The 22610-nt window shown below is 42.7% G+C and overlaps 1 protein-coding gene across 2 annotated transcripts in view; it reads right to left on the bottom strand.

The window, feature by feature from the left end:
• Nucleotides 1-22610, bottom strand: part of GLE1 (GLE1 RNA export mediator) — a 57521-nt gene that overhangs the window by 34356 nt on the left and 555 nt on the right. For both annotated transcript variants that reach the window (XM_007527061.3, XM_060200281.1), the window contains exons 2-3: nucleotides 14531-14752; nucleotides 6214-6324 (exon numbers count right to left, since the gene is read on the bottom strand). In XM_007527061.3, coding sequence (XP_007527123.1) covers nucleotides 6214-6324; nucleotides 14531-14752 — 333 coding nt within the window. The remainder of the gene's footprint in view (nucleotides 1-6213; nucleotides 6325-14530; nucleotides 14753-22610) is intronic.

Here is a 22610-nt window from a genome sequence, read left to right as displayed (position 1 = left end):
CTATTTATGTGAGAGGTCACAGGAAATGGTTCATTCAGAGAAGCACACACTTTATCATGTGTGATGAATGCTGATTTAAGTACCCAGCATCCATGGGGGAGCATCTGCACAGGAAGTTTCATGAGTGATGGAGTATTGCTGTTGTAGCTCTTCTTTCTTTGTCTCCCTCTATCTGTCTCTCAGCCTCTATCTTAAAAAGGAAAAAACAGGGTCTATAGAGGAATATAGCGGGAGGTTCCTGCTGTCTTAGGGTTATTGCTATAATCATATTATTTGGCAGTTGGGTTAACTTTGAAAAATCCTTTTGTTAGGATTTGCTGTATCATACACAACATCACCATAATTTATGTCCTTTGATATTATTTATATATAGTTGTGCCACCGGTTGCTTCTATTCTTCCTGGTCTAAGCTTTTTTTTTTTTCCCTTTTGTTGCCCTTGTTGTTTCATCGTTGTTGTGGTTATTATTATTGTTGTTTATGTCATTGTTGGACAAAGAGAGAAATGGAGAGAGAAGGGGAAGATAGAGAGGAGGAGAGAAAGAGAGACACCTGCAGACAGACCTGCTTCACTGCTTGTGAAGTGACTCCCCTGCAGGTGGGGAGCTGCGGGCTCGAAATGGGATCCTATGCGCCATGTGTGCTTAACCCACTGCACTACCGCCTGACGCCCTAGTCTAAGCTTTTAAGAGAGTCAACATATCAAAGACTCAGACTATGGTCTGTACATTAAAAAGTTTGAGACATTCAATCAATTTTTCCCCTCTCATATTAATTAGTGATTTATATGACTACAGATTAAAAGGAGTGTACATAAACATCATTCCCTTCACCAAAAGACTGTGTCCCACCCCACCTCCTACTCCCCCCTCAACCACCCCATGAAGGTGAACATACACCCTCCTCACCCTTAACCTAGGGTTTTTACTTTGGTGCCCTACTCTGAATTCAGTCAAGTCCTGCTTTGAGTTTCCCTCTGTGTTCTTCTTTCTCAGTTCTGTTGATGAGTGGGATATCCCATACTCGTCTTTATCTTTCTGACTTACCTCATTTAACGTAATTCCTTCTAGCTCCATCCAAGATGGGTCAGAGAAAGTGGGTTCATTGTTTTTAATAGCTGCATAGTATTCCATTGTGTATAGATAGCCACAGGCCCTTTGGAATATAACTAAAATATGCCTACTAGCTATCTACAGAATGGAGACCACCCCCAGCCCAACTCTTCATCTGCACTACTTCAGCCATTAGGTCCATGATTAGTCAACAACTAGCTTGGCTTTATATGTTAACTCTCTTTTCAGCCACCAGGTTCCAGAGGCTAGCATGATGCCAACCAGACTTCCCTGGACAGACGACCCCATCAATGTGTCCTGGAGCTCTGATTCCCCAGAGCCCCGCCCCACTAGGCAAAGAGAGAGGCAGGCTGGGAGTATGGATAGACCTGTCGATGCCCATGTTCAGCAGGGAAGCAATTACAGAAGCCGGACCTTCCCCCTTCTGCATCCCACAATGACCCTGGGTCCATACTCCCAGAGGGATAAAGAACAGGAAAGCTATCAGGGGAGGGGATGGGATACGGAGTTCTGGTGGCGGGAACTGTGTGGAGTTGTACCCCTCTTAGTTTATGGTTTTGTCAGTGTTTCCTTTTTATAAATAAAATAATCATAATCATAATCATTATAGAAACTATGATTGCTATTTCCATTAAATTGTAAAATGAGGGAAATGAGTTCTAATAAATATATGATAATTATCTTACATAATTTATTCAACTTCTGAATGAGTTAATGAGGTGGCTAGTGTTTTTTCCTCCTCAAAAAGTTTTTTCTTTCCCAAATAGCAACTAATCCTATTATAATTACAAGAAGAGTAGTTTTGCTTAAAATTGAAGGGTGGGGACTGCATGGTGGCACAACCCATAAAATGCATATGACCAGGAGCAAGGAGTCAGGTTCAAGCTCCTGGTCCTCATCTGCAGGGGGTAAGCTTCACAAGCAAAAATGGTGAAGCAGTGCTGCAGGTGTCTCTCTCTTTCCATCTCCCCTTTCCCTCTCAATTTCTGTATCAAAAATATAAATTTTTAAAAATGTAAAAAAAAAAAAAGTCTCCCTGGTCTACCCCAAATGCAGGAATTAATTGTGCAAAGAACCTTTGGTGGCCAAAAAAAAAGAGAAAGAGAGAGAGAGAGAGAGAGGAGAAGAAGAAAAAAAAAAGTTGTCTACTGTCTATTTACCAGAGCATCCCACTGACATATATAGTGTAGGCAACTGAACTTAAAACATCTCAGGTCTGCAATTATTGGGTTCTATTGCTGTGTCACCTTCTCAAGTACCCTAGTTCAAAATTTATTGCCGGTCCTGGTGCTTTGCACTTTTTTGTGCACTTAACCCACTGCGCTATTTATTATTTTTTATTCTACTTACTGGATAGAGACAGATAACTTGAGAGTAATGTGGAAGATAGAAAGAGAGATAGTTGCAATGGTTTTCCCTCGACAGGTAGGGATGGGGGGGTAAATGGGAGGTTTAAACCTGGGTCCTTGCGTGTACTTTACCAGGATGCCACTGCTCAGCAACCCCCTTTATTTATTTATTTTTTTAAATTTATATTTATTTTCCCTTTTGTTGCCCTTGTTGGTTTATTATTGCTGCTGTTGTTATTGATGTCATCATTGCTGCACACTATTGTGGGTGGTCTTAACCAGGTGTAGTACTGCCTGCTTCCCCCCCTTTCCTTTTTCTAATGACGATTTTTGTTGGGGCTATCCACCTGCACAATTCCAAGCTCCCAATGGACTCTTTATTATTGTTATTTAAAATCCTTTAAAAATAATTTTTAAAGCATTTATTTACATATTCCCTTTTGTTACCCTTGTTGTAGTTATTGTTTTTATTGTTATTAATGTCATCGTTGTTGGATAGGACAGAGAGAAATGGAGAGAGGAGGGGAAGACAGAGAGGGGGAGAGAAAGACAGACACCTGCAGACCTGCTTCACCGCTTGTGAAGCGACTCCCCTGCAGGTGGGGAGCCGGGGGCTTGAACCGGGATCCTTACTCCAGTCCTTGCACTTTGCACCACCTGCTCTTTTTTTAAAAAAAATTATTTATTTATTTTCTCTTTTGTTGCCCTTGTTGTTTTTACTGTTGTTGTAATTACTATTGTTGTCATCGTTGTTGGATAGGACAGAGAGAAATGGAGAGAGGAGGGGAAGACAGAGAGGGGGAGAGAAAGATAGACACCTACAGACCTGCTTCACCGCCTGTGAAGCGACCTGCAGGTGAGGAGCTGGGGGCTCGAACCGGGATCCTTATGCCAGTCTGTGCGCTTAACCCGCTGCACTACCGCCCAACTCTCCTGCTGTACCACCTGCTCTTAACCCGCTGTGCTACCGCCCAGCTCCCATTATTATTATTTTAAAGTATTATCATTATTATTATATATATACATACATATATATATATTTGTCTCCAGGGTTATTGCTGGGACTCCGTGCCTGCACTACAAATCTACTGCTCCTGGAGGCCATTTTTTCCCTTTTGTTGCCTATTATTATTATTACTATTATTATTAAGATAGCGGATAAGTAAGAGAATGAGAAGAGAAATCACGACACTACACTATTCTTTTTTTTAACATCTTGCAAATATTTTTTAAATTTATTTATTTTTATTGGGGAATTAATGTTTTACATTCAACAGTAAGTACAATAGTTTGTACATGCATAACATTCCCCAGTTTCCCATAGAACAATACAACGCCCACTAGGTCCTCTGAATCCTTAGACCTGCACTATTCTACTGCTCATAAAGTATCCTGTTTGCTTGGTGCTTCCTGTGGTGCTCAGGGGCTGAACCTGGGTTCTTGTACTTGATAAGGCAGACACCTAGTAAACTGTCTCCTGGTCCCCTAAAAATACATTTTTGAGGGATGTGTGGTGGCATACTCATTAGAGAACACACATTACCTGGCACAAAAACCCAGGTTTAAGCCCTGGTCCCCTCCCACAGGGGGAGGAGCAGTACACCAGATATATCTCCTTTCTGTCTCACCACCTGGATAAAATAAAATAAAATAAAAACAAGTTGGGAGTCGGGTGGTAGCACAGCAGGTTAAGCGCAGGTGGCGCAAAGCTCAAGAAATGGTCTAAGGATCCCAGTTCACGCCCCCGGCTCCCCACCTGCAGGGGAGTCGCTTCACAAGTGGTGAAGCAGGTCTGCAGGTGTCTGTCTTTCTCTCCCTCTCTCTGTCTTCCCTTCCTCTCCATTTCTCTCTGTCCTATCCAACGACAACGACATCAATAACTACAACAATGAAAAACAACAAGGGCAACAAAAGGGAAAATAAATATAAATTAAAAAAAATTTTTTTTAAAAAGTTGACTATGAATGGTGGATCTGTACATGCACTGAGCCCTATTGATATTGATGGGGGGAAAAAGCAAGCAAACAAAAACAAATTGGCTAGGGGAGGATGCTCAGCAATGCACACATGAAGCTATGATTCCATACATCTCCAATGTTACAGGAAACTTTATTGCTATTGTTATTTTATTATTTTCTTTTATTGCCACCAGGACTGACTCAGGGCTCAGTGCTGGCACTAGTAATTCACCACTCCCAGCAGCTTTTTTTTTTTCTTCTATTTTATTTGACAGAGAGAAATTGTAAGGGGCCAGGGGAAATAAAGAGGGAAAGAGGAAGAGAGACACCTGCAGACCTGCTTCATTGCTAGTGTAGCATTCTCCCTGCAGGTGGGGAGTGGGGGCTTGAACCTGGGTTCTAGTATGATAACATGTGCACTCAACCTGGTGTGCCACTGCCCAGCTCTCTTTATTATTATTATTATTTTAAGATTTTATTTATTTATGAGAAAGATAGGAAGAGAGAGAAAGAACCAGACAGCACTCTGGCACATGTGCTGTCGGGGATAGAACTCGGAACCTCATGCTTGAGAGTCCAAAGCTTTACCACTGCGCCACCTCCCGGACCACTCTTTATTATTTTTAAAAGCATTTTTTTTAAATTTATTAATGAGAAAGATAGGAGGAAAGAGAGAAAGAACCAGACATCACAGTGGTAAATTCACTGTTGAGGACTGAATTCAGGACCTCATGCTTGAGAGTTTAATACCATCTCCTGGTATTAAACTGCAGGAAATTTTATTTATGTGAGAGACCAGAGTATTGGCGCAGCATATGCACTATAATCTACATGTGAGCAACCTCTCTGATGACACAATTTGCATTTATCTTAAAGATACTGTAGTTTCTGCTGAAGGGGATTGGGACACAGTTCTTGGTGGTAGAAACTGTAGAATTACCTATTTTCTTATAATCTTGTAAATCACTAATATAAATATCGAACAGGCCATGGCCAGTGCGCCGCTATGTTCCATCGCTGGGGAGCCAGAGACAACCCGAACTGCCCCTGTGGCTACAGACAGACTATGACCTACATAGTCAACGACTGCCACCTCTCCAGATTCAAAGGAGGTCTCGAAACTTTACATCAGGCTCAACCTGACGCTGTTGACTGGCTACGGAAGAAGGGCAAACGCTAGAAAAAGAACTAATATAAATAAACAAACAAACAAACAAATCTGGCTTCTGGGGCTAGAGTGAAAGCAGGGCAGTTGTACAGAGAACTGGCATGCAGAAAGCCTTAAGTTCAAAATGAGTACTCTAGTGAAAAACAAACAGGGGTGAGGCAGTGGTGCACTTGATTAAGTGCACACAGTACAGTACGCAAGGACCAAGGTTCAAGCCCCTAGTCCCAACCTGAAGGAGGAAAAGCTTCACAAGTAGTGAAGTAGAGCTACAGGTGTCTCTGTATCTCTGCTCAATTTCTTTGTCTCTATCTAATAATAAATAAAATAAAAATTAAAGATCTATTAGGAATGTAGGAAATTAAAAATAACAAAAACACCCCGGCTCCCCACCTGCAGGGGAGTCGCTTCACAGGCAGTGAAAGCAGGTCTGCAGGTGTCTGTCTTTCTCTCTCCCCTTCTCTGTCTACCCCTCCTCTCTCAGTTTCTATCTGTCCTATCTAACAATAACAATATCAATAGAACAAGGGCAACAAAAGGAAATAAATAAATAAATATTAAAGAAAATTAAAAAACAAACAAACAAAAAACAACAACAACAAAAAACAAAAAACCAGAAACAAACACAGCTCCTAAAGGTCAAATCTACCATAATTCACGGGTCACTTACAGATCCTTTCATTCTGTGCACCAGTTCATACATTCGGATACAGCCTTCCACTTTGTTTCCCCGGGACGAATGAAGAGCCAAAGCATCTTTGTGCTGGGATTCATGTTTGTCCTAATGACAGAAGGTGGGAAAAATCATGATAACAATATCCTTACTGGTGAACAACAACTAATAATAAAAGCAGAATAAAGACACTGTACAGAATGTGTTAAATTTCTTTTTCTGTTCTCAGAGACTTCACTGCTCCAAGATGACTTGTTGCAGTTATTATTGTTGTTGTTATTGATGTTGTCGTTGTTGTAGAGGACAGAGAGAAATGGAGAGAGGAGGGGAAGACAGAGAGGGGGAGAGAAAGAGAGACACCTGCAGACCTGCTTCACCGCCTGTGAAGTGACCCTCCTGCAGGTGGGGAGCTGGGGGGCTTGAACCTGGATCCTTATGTTGGTCCTTGTGCTTCGTGCCTCCTGCATTTAACCCGCTGTGCTACTGCCCGACTCCCCCAAGATGACTTTTTTAGAGAGACATAAAGGGAATAATAATTAAAAAAAACATAGTACTAAAGTTTACTCCAATACAATGGGGGCTGGGAATGAACTTTGGTTGTGCTCATGACAAAGCAGGCAAAGCAGCACACTATCCAGTGAGCTACTTTGCCAGGCCATTTTTTTCAAACATTCTATTAAAAATATAGTATTAATTTAGCATAAAGGCAGAGAGAAATTGAGAAGAAAAAGGAAGATAAAGAGGGAGCAAGAGATAGTTGAAGCACTGCTTCATTTCTCGTGAAGCTTCCCCACTTCAAGTGAGGTTTGAGGGCCTGAGCCCAGGTCCCTGCACACTGTAACAAGCGCACTCAACCAGGTGTACCACCGCCCAGGACCTCCAAATATATATATATACATACATACACTTATGGGTAACAATAACCTGTAATAATGAAATCAAAGGCTTACATTTTTTGTTTGATATTTTGATAATAGCATTATTTAATAGGGCAGGGAGATAGCAGAGTGGTTACGTAGAATATTCATGCCTGAGGCTCCAGGTTCAGCCCCCCCCCATACTACTTTAAGCCAGAACTGAGCAGTACTTTCATAGAAATACATATATGAAATAATTAAGTTGATGGGGGCTGGGCGGTGGCGGACCCAGTTAAGCACACATAGTACTAAGCACAAGAACGCCCCTGCCCCGCAGGATCGGGGTTCGAGCCTTAGGACTGGCCTAAGGATCCCAGTTCTAGTCTCCAGCTCCCCACCTGCAGGGCAGTCACTTCACAGGCAGTGAAGCAGGTCTGCAGGTGTCTGTCTTTCTCTTCCCCTCTGTCTTCCCCTCGTCTCTCCATTTCTCTCTATCTTATCCAACAACTACAATATCAATAATAACTACAACAATAAAAAACAAGGGCAACAGAAGGGAATAAATAAATATATTTTTAAAAAATTTATCTATTTTCCCTTCTGTTGCCCTTGTTGATAAATAAATATTTTTAAAGTGTTTTTTTAATTAATTAATTAATTTATTCATTCCCTTTTGTGGCCCTTGTTGTTTTATTGTTTTTTTTTTTCCCTTTTGTTGCCCTTGTTTTATTGTTGTAGTTATTGTTGTTGTTGTTGGATAGGACAGAGAGAAATGTAGAGAGGAGGGGAAGACAGAGAGGAGGAGAGAAAGATAGACACCTGCAGACCTGCTTCACCCCCTGTGAAGCGACTTCCCTGCAGGTGGGGAGCCGGGGTTCGAACTGGGATCCTTATGCCGGTCCTTGTGCTTTGCGCCACCTGCGCTTAACCCGCTGCGCTACAGCCCGACTCCGTTGTTTTATTGTTGTAGCTATTATTGTTGTTGGATACGACAGAGAAAAATGGAGAGAGGAGGGGAAGACAGAGAGGGGGGAGAAAGACAGACACCTGCAGACCTGCTTCACTGCCTGTGAAGTGACTGCCCTGCAGGTGGGGAGCTGGGGACTAGAACCAGGATCCTTAGGCCAGTCCTTGCACTTTGGCCAAGGACTTAAACCGCCGCGCTACTGTCTGATTACCTAAAAAAGTGTTTTAAAAATTATTTTTATTTATTTACTAGAGAGAAATTAAGAGGGGAGGAGAAGATAGACACCTGCAGGCCTGCTTCATCATTTGTGAAGCTTTCCCCCTGCAGGTGGGGAACAGGGGTTTGAACGTGAGTCCTTGTGCACAGTAATGTCAGCGCTTAGTCAGGGATGCCACTGCTTAGCACCAGGTTTATCTCCATAAACCAGAGCACCACCATAAACCAGAGTTGTGCAGTGCTCTGAGGGAACTTTTTTTAAATTGGATATACAAAAAAAAAAAAGACGAAGAAAGGAAAAAACAACAACTTTCTTTGTCTTGCTTTGTTGGACTAAGGATTGAACCCAAGCATATGAGGCATGAACTCTTACCACTAAGTTGCAGCCCCAAACTTTCTTTTGGGAAGCTAACAACGACGAATGCCATCTCAACTTTTCTAAAGACTTTTAGTCTTTTTTTTTTTAATTTTTAAAAAATATTTCTTTAGTATTTATTCTCTTTTGTTGCCCTTGTTGTTTTATTGTTGTAGTTATTGATGTCGTCACTGTTGGATAGGACAGAGAGAAACGGAGTGAGGAGGGGAAGGCAGAGAGGGGGAGAGAAAGATAGACACCCACAGACCTGCTTCACCGCCTGTGAAGCGACTCCCCTGCAGGTGGGGAGCCGGGGGCTCGAACTGGGATCCTTACGCCGGTCCTTGCGCTTGAGCCACGTGCGCTTAACCCACTGAGCTACCGCCTGACTCCCTTTTTTTTTAATTTTTAAAAAATGTTTATTTATTCCCTTTTGTTGCCCTTTTGTTTTTTTTTTAATTTTTTAATATTTATTTATTTTTCCTTTTGTTGCCCTTGTTGTTGTTGTTATTGATGTTGTCATTGTTGGATAGGACAGAGAGAAATGGAGAGAGGAGGGGAAGACAGAGAGGGGGAGAGAAAGACACCTGCAGACCTGCTTCACCACCTGTGAAGCGACTCCCTGAAGGTGGGGAGCCAGGGGCTTGAACTGGTATCCTTATGCGGGTCCTTGCGCTTTGTGTCATGTGCGCTTAACTGCCCAACTCCCTGCCCTTGTTGTTTTATTGTAGTTATTACTGATGTTGTTATTGTTGGATAGGACAGAGAGAAATAGAGAGAGATGGGGAAGACAGAGAGGGGGAGAGAAAGAAAGAAACCTGCAGACCTGCTTCATCACCTGTGAAGCAACTCCCCTTGGAGGTGGGGAGCTCGGAGGTCGAACCGGGATCCTTACGCTGGTCCTTGCACTTTGTGCCATGTGCGCTTAACCCGCTGCACTACTGCCTGACTCCCAAGAGGGCTCTTTATGGGAGCCATAGTGAGTGCCTGCTAGAGCATACAATATGGAATGTCGTATATTTTTTAAAGACTTATTTATTTATTTATTTATTTATTTCCTTTTGTTGCCCTTGTTTCATTGTTGTAGTTATTATTGTTGTTATTGATGTCGCTACTGTTGGATGGGACAGAAAAGAAATGGAGAGAGGAGGGGAAGACAGAGAGAGGGAGAGAAAGACAGACACCTGCAGACCTGCTTCACTGCCTGTGAAGCGACTCCCCTGTAGGTAGGGAGCTGGGTGCTCGAACCTGGATTCTTACACCGGTCCTTGACCTTTGCAAAGCCATCTGTGCTTAACGAGCTGAGCTACCACCCGACTCCCAGAAAGTCCTAGTTTTAAGCCTTCAGATCTCAATTGCAGAGGGAAAACTTCATGAGTGGTGAAGCAGAGCTGCAAATGACTCTATTTTTGTCCATCTCTCCCTTTCCTCTCAATTGCTCTGTTTCTATCCAAAATGAATGAATAAAAAACTTGAAACAAAGAGCGCTCTTTACTTCCATTAACTATAGCTTACCTCTTACATATAATTTTACTCAGAAAGGGACATACAAAAGAACACAAATTATAAGAAAGAGAAATTAAAAATCATAAAAATATTATCAAGAGGGAGTCGGGCTGTAGCACAGCGGGTTAAGCGCAGGTGGCGCAAAGCACAAGGACCGGCATAAGGATCCCGGTTCGAGCCCCGGCTCCCCACCTGCAGGGGAGTCGCTTCACAGGCGGTGAAGCAAGTCTGCAGGTGTCTATCTTTCTCTCCCCCTCTCTGTCTTCCCCGCCTCTCTCCATTTCTCTCTGTCCTATCCAACAATGACAACAACAATAAAACAACAAGGGCAACAAAGGGCATAAATAAATAAAATAAATATTTTTAAAAAAATATTATCAAGAATAAAGAAGCAGGGAACTCTGGGGAAATCTCTCAACTGGCAGAGCATGCTTGGGGGGTGGGTCCCTGTTTTGATCACCAGCACATATGCCAGAGAGTTGCTTAGGCTTGTCTTTCCCCCATTTCATGTGAAATTCTCTTTCAAAAAATATATATAGTTGTTGGAAAGCCATACCATCTTTTTCTACATGTTTCTAAACAAAAAAATTTGTCATGATCAGGCAGTGGTGCAACTGGTACAGTGAACACAACATCATGTGCAAGAATCCAGGTTTAAGCTGCCAGTATTCACCTGGGGGGGAAGCTTCACTAGCAGTGAAGCAGAACTAGAGAACTGCACTTGTATCTTTCTCCCTCACTCCCTCTCTATATCCTCCTTCTCTCTCAATTAAAGAAATAAATTATATTAAATGTTAAAGAAAAAAGATGGACAGGGTTAGGGGAAATAGCACAATGGTTACGCAAAAGACTTTCATACTTGAGACTCCAAGTCCCCAGGTTCAATCCCCAGTACCATCATAAGCCAAAGCTGAGCAATGTTCTGGTCTATCTCTCTGTGTACTTTCTTGCTATAGCCCTCACATTAAAAATAAATGATGGTGGGGTAGACAGCATAATCGTTATGCAAAAAAGACTCTCATGGCTGAGGCTCCCAGGTCCCAGGTTCAATTTCCCAATAACACCACAAGCCAAAGCTTAGCAGTGCACTGGCAAAAATAAATAAATAAATAAATAAATAAATAACAGGGGGCTAGGTTGTGGCTGCATCTGGTTAAGTACACACATTATAGTGTGCAAGGACCCAGGTTCAAGACCCTGGTCTCCGCCTGCAGGAGGAAAGCTTCACGAGTGGTGAAACAGGGTTGCAGGTGTCTGTCTCTCTCCTCTTCTCAATTTCTCTGTCTCTTACAATAATAAAATAAAAAAATTAAAAATAATGAAATAAAATTATAAAATAAATGACATAATAAGAAAGAGAAAAATCAACAATTATGGATGATACACTGAAGGAATGAACCTCCAAAAGGAAAAAAAGGATAAATAAAAGCAAATAAGGAACCTGGACAGCACCTGCTTATAATGCGCAGAGCCCAAGCTTCATGACATTGGGAGAAGCTTTGTTATTGTGGTGTTTCTTCCTCTTTCCCTTTCTTTTCTTTTTGTCTCTCTTTCCCTTTCTATATTATAAAAGTTAGCTCAAGGGGCCAGATTATGGCACACTGGGTTGATCACACTCATCACAGTGCTCAAGGACCTGGGTTCAAGCCCCCTGCCCCTAGCTGCAGAGAGGGTATTTCTTGAGTGGTGGAGCAGGGCTGCAGGTGTTTTACTCCTTCCCCCTCAATTTGCAGAAAGAAAAAAATGGTTCAGAGTCATGGAGGCCCCCATGATAACAAAACAAAACAGAACTGAGTAGTACAGTCTAACATATTTTTTTGAAAAAAGAACATACAGGGCCCAAGTGGTGGCACACATGGTTGAGGGCACACTTCACCATGTGCAAGGACCCAGATTTAAAGTCCTGGTCCCCACCTGCAGAAGAAAATCTTCATGAGTTGTTCGGTAATGCTGAAGGTGTTTCTCTTTCTCTTTCATTTTCTTCCTTTTTAACCAGAGCACTGATCAGCTGTGGCTTATGGTGGTGTGGGGAAACGAACCTGGGACTTTGGAGCCTCAGGCATGAGAGTCTCTTTGCTTAACCATTATGCTACCTACCCCAACCCTTCTCTCTCCTTTTCTATCTCCCTTTTTTCTCTCATTTTTTTTTTTTAATAAATGAAATATATATTTTTAAAAAAAAAATTTTTTTTTAATTTAATTTTATTTATTTATTCCCTTTTGTTGCCCTTGTTGTTTTATTGTTGTAGTTATTATTGATGTCGTTGTTGTTGGATAGGACAGAGAGAAATGGAGAGAGGAGGGGAAGACAGAGAGGGGGAGAGAAAGACAGACACCTGCAGACCTGCTTCACCGCCTGTGAAGGAACCTGCCTGCAGGTGGGGAGCCGGGGGCTCGAACCGGGATCCTGATGCCGGTCCTTGAGCTTAGCGCCACCTGCGCTTAACCCGCTGTGCTACAGCCCGACTCCCCTTTTCTCTCATTTTTAAAAAATATTTTTCTTTCTTTATTGGATAGAGACAGAGAAAAACTAAGAAGGGGAGGGGAGGTAGAAAGAGAGAGAGACAGAGAGACACCCGCAGCCCTGCTTCACCACTTGTGAAGCTTTCCCCCTGCAGGTGGGGACCGGGGCCTTGAACCTGGGTTCTTCTGCACTGTACTGTGTGCAGTTAATCAGGTGCACCACCGCCTGGTCCTCAGCTTCTTTCTGTGTCTATACATAGAGAATAAAACATTGCAAAAAAGAGAAAGAACATGTTTCTATACATTTGCATAGACAGAAAATTAAAAAATTAGAATTAAAAGATAGAAACATCATCAGTGGGTGTCTGGCAGTAAAGCAGCAGGTTAAGTGCAGGTGGCACAAAATGCAAGGACTGGCTTAAGGATCCCGGTTCGAGCCCCTGGCTCCCCACCTGCAGGGGAGTCGCTTCACAAGCAGTGAAGCAGGTCTGCAAGTGTCTATCTTTCTCTCCCCCTCTCTCCATTCCTCTTTGTGCTACCCAACAACAACAATATCAGTAACAACAACAATAATAACTACAACAATAAAACAAGGGCAACAAAATGGAATAAATAAAAAAAGAAAAAAACATCACCAGTAACAATCTGTGTTTAAGTAGAAGAAATAAATAAAGGCAGGTACAAACTAGAGTCTACATGTCAAAAAAAAAAAAAAAAAGTGGAGGGAGAGTTTGATGCTTTGAGGTCCCAGGTTCAATCCCCAGCATCATCATAAACCAGAGCTGAGCTGTGCTCTGGTGTCTCTCTTTGTACCTTTCTCTCTCTCATTAAATAAGTAAAACATTAAAAAACAAAGTCATAGGGGCCAGATGGTAGCACAACAGGTTAAGTGCAAGTGGCGGAAAGCGCAAAGACCAGCATTAATAACCTTGGTTCAAGCCCCCAGCTCCCCACCTGCAGAGGAGTCGCTTCACAAGCGGTGAAACAGGTCTGCAGGTGTCTATCTTTCTGTCCCCGTTTCCCCCTCCTCTCTTGATTTTTCTCTGTCCTATCCAACAATAACAGCAGCAATGGCAACTATAAAAATAACAATAAGGGCAACAAAATGGGAAAAATGGCCTCCAGGAGCAATAGATTTGTAGTGCAGGCACCAAGCCCCAGAAATAACCCTGGAGGAAGAAAACAAAAAGCCTCACACAGAACCAATTATAAATTTTAAAAGCAGACACAAAAAGATAACCCTGGGGGGACTGGGTGGTAGCACAGCAGGCTAAGCACACATGGCTGAAGCACAAAGACTGGCTCAAGGATCTCAGTTTGAGTCCCCCGCTCCCTACCTGCAGGGGGGTCACTTTGCAAGTGGTGAAGCAGGTCTGCAGGTGTCTATCTTTCTCTCCCCCATCTTCCCTTCCTCTCTCGATTTCTCTCTGTCCTATACAACAACAAAAGCAATGACAACAACAACAATAATAACAACAAGGGCAAAAAAAAAGGAAAAAAATAGCCTCCGGGAGCAGTACATTATTCATGGTGCAGGCATCTAACTGCAGCAATAACCCTGGAGGCAAAAAAAAAAAAAAACCCAAAAAACAAAAAAACACCTCACACAGAACCAATTATAAATTTTAAACACTGACACAACTTTTACTCTAAACTTTGTAGTCATCAACATAAAAGAGGAGATCTTTGGAGTCATATATGTGTGATCAGTGCTTATGAGAAAACAACTCAGTGACTTATTAAACTACTATAGTTGGCATGTAAAGTATTGGTCAATTTATCTGTAGGTCTTCATAAAAAATCTACTGAGGGGGTAAACATTTTCTGTACAAATAGCTAAGAAACAATCCTTATTTTCTTTAGCATAAGGTCATTGTCACTTGACAATGTTCAACATTTTACCTAGGCGGTCACCATTGTCTTTCATATTAACTTGATTAAAAACCTTACCTGGATTCTATCTGATGTTGCTGGAGAGACTGGTGAAAAGGCAGAATTTTTGACGAGAGATCTGGAAACAAGGGAAGGATGAACCAGGTCTGAAGTAGATCTTGAAGATGTTGCATTCTCAGAGGGAGGTGAGTTCTCCTGTTTGTGGGGTAACACATGATCTACCACCCATCCAGAGTACGAAGACAGCTTCGGAATAGACATACATTCTTGTAAGACATCCTAGAGGAAAGAAAAAGACTAAGTCCAACTTGTAAGTCAACTGATTTAAACAATCAGAAATTATTTTGTCCTTACCTGCTTTACTGAAAATTGAATAAAAGCCAAATAGACAAAACACATTCTAATTGTATTAACAACAGAAGATAAAGATAAAATATAGCAGCCTGTGAGGTGGTGTATTAGGACAGCATATGATGTGCAAGTATGGTCTTGGGTTTGATCCCTTGTTGTTTTTGCCGGGCTGGCTTCACAGATGGGTAACAGACGACCCGGGACTCATGGCTGGGTTGTACGCAGTATCTCTTTATTCATGCAGGACGCAGCGCAATCTATACCAAGCTAAGCTAAACTACTAATTACAAACAATCTTGTCCTTATAAATATACTAGCCCAGTAGGGTGGGAACAGGATGCGACACAGAGAGGGTGGAGAGAAAAAGTGACTGGTGAAAATTAGGGTATGACAAGGAGAGGGGGCGGAGCAGGCGAGAATTCTATCAGTAAACCACCAATGCCCTGGCAAACACCATCTACTCTCCCATCTATTAAGGTCAAATGGAAAGACCCACTTGATAAAATTTGGAAAGGGCCTGACCCTCTATTGACCATGGGAAGAGGTTTTGCATGCATTTTCCCTCAAAATTACTCTAAACCTGTCTGGGTTCCTGCCCACCATGTCCGACAATACCCTCATGATGGCACTGTTATCCCTGAACAAGAAATACAAGAGGACTAGATGCAGGATACATCCCAGGATCCGTAATATGACATGGCAGAACCTACAAAAGTTGGCTCACAGAGCCCTCTCTCCTACACCTTCTCTGAATGTCTTATGTTATGAATGGCCAGTTGTGTTTTGTGAGTGAGTGTGTTGAATGACCAAAAATTTTTGTATGACCCATCTGCTCAGAGTACTCTAAATGTTAAAACCATTGTCACTAACATGCGGTAACTCTCTAAGTAACCTGAGTCTGTTTATAGTCCAAAGTCAATTATAGTAAACCTCTAACTTGTTACAAGTTTTATTATTATTTTTTTTCACAAGTGAGTACAGCTGTCAAGCCTTCATATGAAGAATCATCTAGATGTTCATATGGTAAGGTAGTAAACTGTAAGAAGTTCCTCCATATCCAACTTATGTGAATTAACAACATTCACATATTCTTTTTTTTTTTTTTCTTTTTCCTCCTCCAGGGTTATTGCTGGGCTCGGTGCCTGCACCATGAATCCACCGCTCCTGGAGGCCTTTACCCCCCCCCTTTTGTTGCCCTTGTTGTAGCTTCGTTGTGGTTATTATTATTGCCCTTGTTGACGCAATTCGTTGTTGGATAGGACAGAGAGAAATGGAGAGAGGAGGGGAAGACAGAGAAGGGGAGAGAAAGATAGACACCTGCAGACCTGCTTCACCACCTGTGAAGCGACTTCCCTGCAGGTGGGGAGCCGGGGGCTCGAACCGGGATCCTTACGCCGGTCCCTGCGCTTTGCACCACATGCGCTTAACCCACTGCGCCACCGCCCGACCCCCACATTCACATATTCTTGTACACTTAACTGGTGTATCTTGTCTTGCCACCATAGGCCTGCCTTTATCAGCCAACAATTTAAAGATGTTTCCCTTTATAACATCACCCATGCCACGGACATCCTTTACTACCCCCAAAGACAAATGGCTGTTCCCCTAGACATCACATCCACTGACTGCTTCCCTTAGACTTGAGATATGATCCCACCTCTTCATACAATAGATACATTCCCCCTTCCTTACCTGTCTACCCTTAGTTGTGGGACTCTAGTTCGTTTTACTTCTTCTGCTCACAATAGGTCCTATAATTCTTTTTTTCAACATTTTAATTTGTTCATTAATGAGAAAGATAGGAGGAGAAAGAGAAAGAACCAGATATCTTTCTGGTACATGTGCTGCCAGGAATTGAACTTGGGACCTCACGCTTGAGAGTCTAACGCCTTATCCACTGCAACACCTCCCAGACCATGGTCCTATAATTCTTAACAAGCTCATGGCCTTTTGTGGCAACAGATTGATGCCATAAAGATGCAACCTATAAAAACTCACTATCATAGGCTGGACATGGCAGAATATTGAGTTGCTGTGGAGGATTTGCCCCCCTCCATCAGAACGTCCATCATGTAGAGGGCTGGCTAGCCAATGATGGGTAAGAGGAAACTAGCGCTATCCAGTCAACCTAAGACAGGGCATCTGGTACTACTGGGCAAAAATGACCAGGTGTTCCAATGACGGGTAAGACGGAAGGCTGATCCCCAACCTAAGACAGGCACAGTCCACCCTGCCACAAAACAAAGTCCGCCAAACATCAAAACATAAGACAGGGGGACATGTGGGGAGCCACATGTGCCCTCAAGGTTGCTATTGGCATGGCCATAGAGTTTATGTTAAAAGATAGTTCCTGGGAATCGGGCGGTGACGCAGCAGGTTTAGCACAGGTGGCGCTAAGTGCAAGAACTGGCTTGAGGATACCAGTTTGAGCCCCCAGCTCCTCACCTGCATGGGAATCACTTCATGGGTGGTGAAGCAGGTCTACAGGTATCTTTCTCTCCCCCTGTCTTCCCCTCCTCTCTCCATTTCTCTCTGTTCTATCCAACGACCACAATATCAGTAGTAACAACAATATAATTACAACAATAAAACAACTAGGGCAACAAAAGGTAAGATACAAAAAAAAAAAAGGGGATAAGATAGTTCCCGCTTCCCTACACCTTTAGTCTTTGTTAAAAGATAAGTTCTTTTTCCCCATGAATCACCCAGGACCTTCCAGATAACGGCTGACTACCATGACAAATAATATAAAATATAATACTCAGTTGGTCAAGGCACCAAACCTCTTTTTCTATAAAGCATTCAAATCAGATGCCCTGCTAACCATAAGAAGCAGATTGTTTGTGTTTCTTCCACAGGAATCCCAGAAAAAACCATCTGGACCCCTGCACACCCTGACATCACCCACTAGATGGCACGACTACAGTGGCACCCCCACCCCCAAACCCTAGATGTCACCTGACGCGATCTGAAGAACCTGATTCACAGACTCCAAGGACAGAACTTTTTTACTGCCTGTCTGCCTTTCCTGCTTTTGCTTTGACCTGTCACGTTTTGGCAGTTCCAGCTCACTTTCTACAGAAAAGCAAAATTCCAGAGGCTGACCTTCCTCATGCAGCATTTCATCCCCTGCCATTTCTCCCCCTAGTCGCCTACTGAGACTTTTATTGGACTTGCTGGTATACCCTTTGGACACTTTAGACAATTTTTCAGCAGCTTTATTCCCTTCATGTTGCTGGTTTTTCATAGACTGACCCTGAGTAGTTCACAGACTTTACACACTGTTGCCCTGGGCATTAGATAAAAGGAAAGGGAGAAATGCTGGGAAATTGTGCCGATGCAGTCACATCTGCCATGCTGTCCCCTCAGGCTACTGCTAGTTCCCGCGAGAGTTGGGACATTCTAGGAGCGCCTGTTCAGCCATGTTGTGCCCTCAGGGCATTGTCTATATCCCCAGGATATCTGGAGTGCTTTGGTTACTCCTCCCCCCTCCCATTCTCATGAGAGTTATCCTATCTATGGTTACTCCTCCCCCTTCCCATTCTCGTGAAAGCTACTCCTATAAAAACCCTTTGTTTTCTGCACCTCGCTCTCTTGCCAGTGCTTCACTCTGGTGTTCAGACGCAGGAAAGGCTACTGCGTGAGGCGGCCATTTTCGCTACCTCCACATGGCTCAACTTGCTTCTCTAGCACCCAACTCTGAGGTGCCAGCGCAAATAAAGATTTGTGTTTCCTCTTCGCTCCGGAACCCTCCTCTCTCTCTTTCCGCGGCCCACGCACAACAACATCTGGCTCAACAACAATCCCTAATCTCTCTCTCTCTCTTTTTTAAAAATTTTTTTTCTATTATCTTTATCTGCTGGGTAGAGACAGACAAAAATATAGAGGGAAGGGGGTGATAGGGAGAGAGAGAGAGACCAGCTTCACTACTTGCAAAGCTCTCCCCCTACAGGTGGGGACTCAGGATTTGAACCTGGTCCTTATGTGCTGTAACATGTGAGTTCAACTAGGTGTGCTACCTCCCGGCCCCATGATCCCTAATCTCTAGTATCACATGTAACAGAGTGATGCTCTGGTTTTCTCTCAATCTCATTAATAATTTTTTTAAAAAAAGAAAGTACAGGGGAGTTGGGCGGTAGTGCAGCGGGTTAAGCGCACGTGACACAAAGTGCTAGGACCGGTAAGGATCCCAGTTTGAACCCCTGGCTCCCCACCTACAGGGGAGTCGCTTCACAAGTGGTGAAGCAAGTCTGTAGATGTCTATCTTTCTCTCCTCCTCTCTGTCTTCCCCTCCTCTCTCCATTTCTCTCTGTCCTATCTGAACAACGACGACGACAACAATAAAAACAACAAGGGCAACAAAAGGGAAAATAAATAAAATTAAAAAAAAAAGAAAGTAGTTTCCTGATAATGGTCCTGACTATTAACCTTTTAGAGTATCACACTTAACCTTAACCATAAAAAAATAATTCCGAGAAACACATGAAAAAATGCTCCAAGTCTCTGATTGTCAGAGAAATGCAAATAAAGACAACAGTAAGATACCACTTCACTCCTGTGAGAATATCATACATCAGAAAAGGTAACAGCAGCAAATGCTGGAGAGGGTGTGGGGTCAAAGGAACCCTCCTGCACTGCTGGTGGGAATGTCAATTGGCCCAACCTCTGTGGAGAACAGTCTGGAGAACTCTCGGAAGGCTAGAAATAGACCTACCCTATGATCCTGCAATTCCTCTCCTGGGGATATATCCTAAGGAACCCAACATACCCATCCAAAAAGATCTGTGTACACATATGTTCTTGGCAGCACAATTTATAATAGCCAAAACCTGGAAGCAACCCAGGTGTCCAACAACAGATGAGTGGCTGAGAAAGTTGTGGTATATATATATACACAATGGAATACTACTCAGCTATAAAAAATGGTGACTTCACTGTTTTCAGCCGATCTTGGATGGACCTTGAAAAATTCATGTTAAATGAAATAAGTTAGAAACAGAAGGATGAATATGGGATGATCTCACTCTCAGGCAAAAGTTGAAAAACAAGATTGAAAACACAAGTAGAACCTGAACTGGAATTGGTGTATTGCACCAAAGTAAAAGACTCTGGGGTGAGTGGGTGGAGAGAATACAGGTCCAAGAAGGATGACAGAGGACCTAGTGGGGGTTGTACTGTTATATGGGAAACTGGGGAAAGTTATGCATGTACGAACTATTGTATTTACTGTTGAATGTAAAACATTAATTCTCCAATAAAGAAATTTAAAATAATAATAATAATAATAATGCACAAAAAAAGTCACCAAGTGGCTTGAGAGGTGGTATAGTGAAGAAAGTGTTGACCTCTCAAGTATGAGGTCATGTTGCTCAAAGCACAAGGACTGACATAAGGATCCCGGTTCAAACCCACAGCTCCCTACCTGCAGGGGAGTCAGCTTCACAAGCGGTGAAGCAGGTCTGCGTCTTTCTTGCTCTCCCCCTCTCTGTCTTCCCCTCCTCTCTCCACTTTTCTCTGTCCTATCCAACAATAACAACATCAATAATCACAGCAATGTTAAACAACAAGGGCAACAAAAGGGAAAATAAATAAATATTAAAAATTTTTTTTAAAAAGTGGTCTGGGAGGTGGCGCAACGGTAAAGCTTTGGACTCTCAAGCATGAGGTCCCGAGTTCGATCCCTGGCAGCACATGTGCCAGAGTGATGTCTGGTTCTCTCTCTCCTCCTATCTTTCTCATAAATAAATAAAATATTTAAAAAAATTAAACTAAATTGAAAGCAGTCTAAAACACGGATCAGAAAAAAACATAAAGTGATTTTGAGGTAGATATAAAGAAACAACACTTAGTGGAAGTGGAGGTGATTATGCAAAGTGAAATAAGAGGTGATGTACAACTACCAAATGGTTTTGCTCCTATGTATAATATAAATGACTAAACCAATGAATTAGTAAAGGAAGTGGTACCCAAACTATCTCTAGAACTCTGTGAACTACAACAGTTATGCTTCCACCCAAGACTTCGGTGGAAGGATTGTACACACCATATATACCTGTGAAACTATGCCCCCATAATCTTAAATTTTTGTTAAACTTTATCAAATCATTAAAGAAAATTTAAAAAACAAAAGGGGTGGAAAAAAAAGGCAACATCTCAGAGGGAACTGATTCGGACAGGAGTCATTCACTGCCGAATGATATGGGTGTAGATAAGGTGGGGAAAAAATAAAGACTGATGTGGGGGCCTGGTGGCAGCGCAGGAGTTAAGTGCACATGGCTTTCTCTCCTCCTGTCTTTCCTCTCTCGACTTCTCTCCGTCCTCTCCAACAGCAATAACGGCAACAAAAAAGGGAAAAATAGCCTCCAGGAGCGGTGGATTCATAGCGCAGGCACCAAGCCCCAGTGATAACCCTGGAAAAAAAGAAAAAAGAACAAAAAAGAGAGAGAGTCTGGCAGTGACGCAGCAGGTTAAGTGCAAGGATCAGCGTTAAGGATCCCAGTTCGAGCCTGCAGGGGAATCGCTTCATAGGCAGTGAAATGTCGGGAAATTTTGAGGATGTGGTAGTGCCTGGCAGGGCTTCACCTGCGGAGTGCGTCTATCTTGTCAGTCTCTCTCTCTACCAAGAGGTTGAGCCAAGACGGACAGGAGTTAACTCCAAAGGTTTGCCCCTTATCAGACTCCCTGCCTCACAAAGCACCCTGCATTCCTGATACTATGGCCTGCTCCCTTATTAGCTACATAATCATTGTTTTGCCTGAAAGACACCCACCCATTCCATTTCTTTGATCTATCTTCTTTCTACCCTCAAGACCCTCCCTGCCTGCAGGATATTATTATTTATCCTACCAGTCAAAACCCTCAAAACAGTTGCTAAGAAAGTTACCTTTCCCAGCCCCCTTTTGCCTTTCTCCGCCCCTTTCCAAACCATGTCAAGCCATTTCCCTTTCCAACTTGCCACTTCCAGTCCAATCTTTAAAAGCCTGGGCTCCCTGATCAATAAAGAAATGAATTACCTCACCGCCACTAGCTCTGTTCATGAGTCATTTCCCTTGCATGGGCAGTGAAGCAGGTCTGCAGGTGCCTATCTTTCTCTCCTCTCCATTTCTCTCTGTCCTATCCAACAACGATGACATCAATAACAACAACAATGACTACAACAACAATAAAAATCAAGGGCAACAAAAGGGAAAATAAATAAATATTAGTAAAAAAAGATTGGTGTAATCACCACCACTGTGTTGCAACGAAGCAACCAAGATCAGCATCACAGTGTGCTGACAGACAACAACTCTGTGCTTCTTGATGTGACTTACTGAGAGCACTGCATTATTTTGGATATTCCTCCAAGAATACATAACCTGAGTATAGCCCAGACAGACCCATACTGGGATTCACTAACTGAATATAAGCTATATAGTCTTTAAAACTTCCAAATACATAAAAGAGGCTGGGAAGATAGCACAATAGTTAGAAAAAACTTTCATGCTTGATGCTGTGGAGTCTCAGGTTCAACCCCCAGTATTACAACCATAAACCAGAGCTGAGCAGTGCTGACTTTTTATGTCTTTCTCATTAAAACAAAATCAAATCAAAATATTTTAGAACTCTTTCATACAGAAGTCTTAAGTGAAAGGATATCCTGTCTGTTGCTAGGTTACCTGCAACCTTAACGCTCCATGCCCGCCCCCCCCCTCCCGCCCTGCTCCCCGCAAAAGGGTTTTTACAAATACTAGGTACTTTTGCCAGCACCCAGTAGACATCCCAGGTCTGCTTATTGTTATCTAAA

Source organism: Erinaceus europaeus, chromosome 10 (assembly GCF_950295315.1).
Source record: "Erinaceus europaeus chromosome 10, mEriEur2.1, whole genome shotgun sequence".
Lineage (NCBI taxonomy): Eukaryota > Metazoa > Chordata > Mammalia > Eulipotyphla > Erinaceidae > Erinaceus > Erinaceus europaeus.
This window is presented reverse-complemented; position numbering and strand designations above follow the sequence as displayed.